At 34.7% G+C, this 6393-nt stretch overlaps 1 protein-coding gene across 1 annotated transcript; it reads right to left on the reverse strand.

Moving 5' to 3' along the window:
- Nucleotides 1-5172: 5172 nt before the first annotated feature.
- Nucleotides 5173-5914, reverse strand: LOC133859999 (glycine-rich protein HC1-like). Its single transcript, XM_062295615.1, has 2 exons — nucleotides 5756-5914; nucleotides 5173-5435 (listed from the first exon to the last, which is right to left on the reverse strand). The coding sequence occupies exons 1-2, from the start codon at nucleotides 5871-5873 to the stop codon at nucleotides 5299-5301; spliced, it is 255 nt and encodes an 84-aa protein (XP_062151599.1). The 5' UTR covers nucleotides 5874-5914; the 3' UTR covers nucleotides 5173-5298.
- Between the last annotated feature and the right edge of the window lie 479 nt (nucleotides 5915-6393).

A 6393-nucleotide genomic window follows, 5' to 3' on the forward strand; every position in this document is an offset into this window, starting at 1 on the left:
GAACATCCCCACCATTACTCTTTCGAGTCGTTCGAGGTGGGGAGTCAGATGGACGCTGATGTAGCTTGATCATCTTTGGAGAAGTTTGATGAAGAAGTGCTTCCATTCTGTCTCGGACTGCTGCTTTATTCTTAGCAGAGATCAATCGATACCTGGGGACTGTCTGTTCTTCCTTGCTCTCGGTGTTGGACTAACTGAGAGACTTTCCTTGTTTTTTCTGCAGGGTTGTCTCCCCGGCTCTCGGTGTTGGACTAACCGAGAGATTTTCCTTGTTTTCTCTGCAAGGTTGTCTCCTTGGCTCTCGGTGTTGGACTGACCGAGAGACTTTCCTTGTTTTCTCTGCAAGGTTGTCTCCTTGGCTCTCGGTGTTGGACTGATCGAGAGACTTTCCTTGTTTAATTTGTTGTAGGGGTTGTCTCCCCGTATCTTTTCTGCAAAAAGGGTTAACAAAGCACTGCATATACTAAAACAAAATAGCAAAATGCACAGTAGCACTATATATCATTTTCATCCGTCGGGATGATTTTGTGATCCTTTCACTCATGGCAGGAGTGAGGCCTCAACACACGAGTCTATTTGGTACCTTATCCCATATTTGATTGGATAAAAGCCTATTTTGATATGTTCTGAATATTTGTCTTTTTGGAGATAACGAATGGTCTTGTACTTGGGTCTGATCTGGCCGGGCCAACCCGATGGCCTCGGCCCCCGATACTACCTTAGGCCCACATGTCTTTGGTGTTAATTATTTCTCCAACAAGGTATTTTATTTAAACGTTGTTTTATGAGTTTAACCCTAAGTAAATACTCATGGGTTAACATTATTGTGGGTAAATAGCATTATTATGTAATGGGTTAGTGGAAATATAATTTGAGGATTAATGTTTAATATTATGGGTAATTATTTAGGGTTTGATTTTTAATATCTAACCCTAAGCAAATATTTTGGGTTAGTATTATTTTGGTTTAGTTAGTGTCTAACCCTAAACTAGTGTTTTGGGTTAGCATGGTTGTGGTTAAATTAGTAAATAAGGTTTATGAGTATGTGTTTGGAACCTTAGAAAGTTCTATGGATTTCTATGGGTTAGTTCTTGGGACAATTTAAGAGCTAAAAATGAGGCCAATATTAGAAAATTATTAATAATGTGCAACATGTAATTTTACAGTAGCACATTGCAAGGGATAATTTAGGAAACCTAGTTGAGCCAAATCCGTGTAGCCCAGGTGAGTATTCTACTCACTGAGAAAATGTACTTTTATGTATTTAATAGATTTGCAAATGATATATGATTTTATTACTGCATCGACAATATGTTGACAATATGTTTTGGATGAGTTGAGTAGTTTCAATTATGTTGAAATATCAATGATGTTATGAAAAATGATGTGTGATTGGAGAGTGTGATTTGAATTGATTTGAAGAGTTTGATTACTTATTGTAGTTGAGATATAAATTACGCGAATATTGAGCGACAAATTGATGTGTTAAATTGTTTATGGATTTACATTAAAAGCATGTGTTAAAGACATGATCATGAAATTAAATGTATAGTATTTAAGCATGAGCATTGAGCATGAAACATAAACGCATAAACAAACTATTGGGGGACCTATTCCCCATAGGAACATACGCATGAACTAGTATTGGGGAACCTATGCCCCAGGGGGACCTAAGCCCCATAGGAATACAAACAGAAACATACATGAGCATGTATATAATTGTTTTTATGAGTGTGATGTTTTTATGCTATGAGTAGTTTTGCTAGACGTATTAGTATGCATCAGAGTCTCAATGGGAAAAAAACTTATGTATATTTCTATCGGATGGTTGCATGATTTAAATGCCATTGTTTTCTAACTTAAAGGTTATGTAAAATTGAGCAAACAAACCACAAAGTATTATCGTAGGTAAGGTCGTACGTAGTTATTTCTACAAAAGAACTTCTATGTATAATCTTAGCTACCTAGTATGTTTAAATGTTTTCTATTGGTCGGTGTTTGCTATATTAGATATGGGGGTTTTCAAACAAAATTTTATAAAATTGGTAACTGTTATAGTGTACACATGACTAAAAATGAAAAGTTGGTTCTTTGTGAAAACTCAGTTAGTTTAATAGCACTGAGGTCTCGGTATTATGTACTGAGACGGTAAACTCATTCTTTCTCTTATACAGATGTGGCTCCCTCCACAATATTATAGATGCTGCTTCTTTGGCTGCAAGTACTCCAGAGTTAGATAACGATCCAGTAGCATTATATCTGAGATATTACGACTGAGGTCCGCAACGACAGTTGTAATGGGATAGACTATGGTGTCCTCTCTTTTGGTATATTTTGTATATGGCTTTTGATGTGGGTGTCACGTATTCTTTTGTATAAGCCATTCTTTTGTTATATCATGTAATGATGTTAAGCCTTAAACAGATAGACATGTGTATGACTCTTTTGTAAAATCAACAGGTTATGTTTTAGATGTGCGATTCCGCTGAAATTATGATGGTGTCATTATGTTTTCCGTTGTTAGATATAACTCTGATTATCAGGTGCATGTTATTGAGCATGTGCCATATGTTGGCTGAGCGACAAATAGTTGTGCCACTGTGATGACTCATCTATTTTGTATGTCATATATATGTATAAAAAAAAATGGGTTTGTGCCAAAGATTAATCACTATCAAATAAACTCTACATCACACCTACACATATATTAATCAAAGATTCAAAATAAAAACAAGATTAGGACGAACATTTAGCTATGTAGGTTTGTGCCAAAGAGATATGATATGTTGACACCCCATGATACAACTATTAATTTTATTTTATTTTTTTTATTTTCTTTACTAAAAAAAAATAAAAAAATAAAAAAAATCACAAAACCATGTAAATGGGTTGGGGTTTGGTTTTGTGTCTTTTTTTTTTTTTTTTTTTTTTTTTAAAAAAAAAAAAATTATAAATAAATAAAAAATGTCAATAATTGTGTCAATATATAGTTGTCTTTGAGTGGCAAAATATCATTTCTTTGTTCCAAATGTGTCATTCGGCCATAAAGGTTCCAATACAAATAAAGAGAAATGATATTTTGCCACCCAAAGATACAACTATTGATAAAACTATTGACATTTAAAATAAAAAAATAAAAATCTCAATAGTTGTGTCATGGAGTAGTAACATATCACATCTCTACCATAAATGCGTCATTCGGCCATTAATATGCCGACATCTTTGAAGAATTATAAATTCAAAAATATTACTGCTAAACAAATTGTTACAAGAATAATAAATCCTTTCAAAATATACTTGTTATGGGAATTTAAGTAAATGCGAGTAATACAATAATGAAGACTATATGTAACGCTCCTTAAATTAAGTAATTGTATTTACTTAACTTCGAGAATTACTGGCAATTCCTCCAGATCAATTAACTAGTAATTGTTTGGTGGAATATATTAACTATAAACTTATCAGAGTAAAGAGCATGCGGAAAAATCATGATCTGAGATTATTAAGTTTAATCATCTATTAATGTATCATCAATGATGGAGTCAAAGCTTCCAATATCATTCTAGAATAAGACTTAAATCAACCAAACCTGCTACTGTGAGCCATTCGTTTGACTTTTTATCATAGCAAATTTCCTGCTCTTAATACTAGCAACCTGCTAAACCGTAAACATTGAGGTGTTTGACTAGGAAAGGAAAATAACTGCGTAAGTTTACGACTTACTGGATATGTAATAAGCCTTAATTGACATTTAATTATTCTGGAACTAAACATGTGGGTTTTCACAAAATAATGTGTGTTGCCTCCATTATTACGCCTAATAAAAGTTAGTTTATTTTGAAGAATTGATGAAGCATAATTCTGATAACAGACACTAATATTTGAATGCAAAAGAAATATGTTATCTATAATTATATAAAGTCATTGCTATCTTTCATATGTTATATCCAAGATATTAACCCCTTCCCAGCAGGGTTAGCGCTATCCCAAGGAACCTGTAATACAACAATAGTGCCCGAATATTGTACACATACGGTCATATACTAGCAACCTGACCGAGTCTTACCTCGGGCGGCCCACGCTACTATCAAAGCAGTAATCGTAGCCCCTATTGAAGTAAAGTGCGCCAGTCACAAAAACAATAATGGGATCCAAAGCCCATCATAACATCAAAGTAACCTCTGTGACCATAGGGTCAATCCCGTATAGTAAACCCATGGCCGTCTTACCTCATGTACCGGTGTACCATATCATATAATACAATTTAATATAATTCATTTTTTGGCATAATAAAATAAGTATTACTATTCTTGGAACAGTTATAAAAATATTATAAAATTAATAGGCTCATAACATATTATTAAAGAAATAAAACATGTTCAATCCGCTGATATATCACACGTCAAAACGAGACAAGTTTTGTAAGTGTTTACTTATCTCGTTTGCTAATCCATAAGCTCGGACATCTTGGATTCTCGCTACTAAGATACAAATTCTAACATTATAAATAACCATTCAAAAGTCTAACCTATGCACGTAATACCCTAATATAAGAGTAAGATGTACATATTAAACCATAAAAAATTAGTGATACTGGGTATCATCAAACGTTCAGCTAGGGGCTGTGGAACATTCGAATGGTACCAGAATGCTTGAAAGACTTAAATCTTTTACCCAAAACGTAATAACTCATAACCCTAACTTCTAATACCCGAATAAAAACATGTTAAAACACATCAACGTGATGGATCATGGAAATTAAAAGTGAGTTTACCATTTTCTTTTAAAAAGTGACAATCTATAAGACTCATTACAGTGTGCTTAAAATTTGTAAAAAACACAGTAAGTCATAAGGCCGGACAGAATACTAATAACATGAAAATCGAGTTAGGCACCAAGCTAGATTTACCTTAGTGAGGTGGAACAACCTCAAAAGCTCCTCACTCTCTCTCTCTCTCTCTCAATATAAAGGGTGGGAAGGGGTGCGCATGGTGTATAAAGGACATAGGGGGCTGTATTTATAGGGGAAGGGGAGTGTTGGACTAACTGGCTTTTTTTTTTTACACGTGGCAAATGGTCCACTATCGAAAGTAGACGTACGGAAGGATTAATTTTACACTCTAAGAAAGTCTAAAGACTAATCCTGAAAAACACTGAAACCACCAACACCAATTTTGAATTTAGCACTTATTTATAACATTAATTACAACGGAATTAAACACCATAATTTTGATAAATATGTTGCGCGCTTTAGTTTTGAGGCTTGGCTTCGGTTTCTGCATAAGTAGCTTCACCAGATTAAGGGCAGCATCTACGGCAGCCCCCGCCACTTTCATAGTTATAATTACAACAGCCATTCTTGCAGGAATGTTTTCCGCCAAGTCCACCATCATCAAAACCACCTCCTCCAGAATTGGACCCTTTGGTGGCCTCCACTGAAAGTGCGAAGAAACATGTTAGTACGATATATATAATTGTCTTATTGTGATATTATTGACATAATTAACACACATGATCGAGAAAAACACAAGTTATTGGTGATCAAATGGTAAGCATACTGCCACAATTTTTTTTTTTTTTTTAACATTTTACAATTCTGTTCTTCAACAACATGCATGCTTCAGGAATTCTATTTGTAAGGCAACGCAGTTATTTTAAGGTCATGGAACAATATATGGCACCATTTATCATTGTTACGTTCACGCAAAACGAAAACTGCGTGGAAATTAGTAGCACGGAACAACGCGCGGTATACCATTTTTCTGATTAGAGGAAGTCTGAGCCAGGTCCCTCGCTGCGACCTCCGAAGAGATGATGAGAAGAACAATGGCTGCCAACAAAAGACCTAGCAAAGGAAAAGCCTTGGAACCCATTTTTCTTATTAGAAAACAGAACTGTTAAACAGAGCAAATATTGGAGGAATGAGGATGATGATAAAATCAGTCTTTATTTTCTCTATTTATAGGCCAATATTAAAGAGCTCGCGCAAATTCATTAATTTGGAAGGCCCATAATATTGTAGTTGGTTGTTGAGTTGTGTTTCATATTTTCTAAAAGCAGGGTAGGAAAAGTCTAATTGACTAGGAAGAGCCTTGGACTTTTAATTTCCTACTCTGCTGTTTGTTTGATTAATCTGATAAAATCACAGGGCTTAGATCCCCCAGAGTTAATTGGCACGTTCAATCAATCTACAAAGCTCTCTCTTTTCACTACGCAATGGGAAGGAAATTAGAGATAGCTTATTTGGTAAACCATTATCAGTAAACACCAAGTTTTTTTGTAGTACCGAGCTCTCTCAAATTCTAATAAATAATTTGAGAGGATGCTAATCCCTTAGATTTTGGATTCATTTAGTTTATAAGGGCGTATTGAGGATGACATCACAGGCTTACG

The sequence above is a fragment of the Alnus glutinosa genome, chromosome 2 (assembly GCF_958979055.1).
Source record: "Alnus glutinosa chromosome 2, dhAlnGlut1.1, whole genome shotgun sequence".
Classification (NCBI taxonomy): domain Eukaryota; kingdom Viridiplantae; phylum Streptophyta; class Magnoliopsida; order Fagales; family Betulaceae; genus Alnus; species Alnus glutinosa.

What these genes read in the sequence shown, in the direction of transcription:
- LOC133859999 (XM_062295615.1), bottom strand. Translation starts at nt 5,873, where the DNA reads ATGGGTTCCAAGGCTTTTCCTTTGCTAGGTCTTTTGTTGGCAGCCATT. An exon ending in TTCCTCTAATCAGAAAAATG is followed by an intron (nt 5,436 to 5,755) that starts GTATACCGCGCG and finishes TCGCACTTTCAG; the next exon opens with TGGAGGCCACCAAAGGGTCC.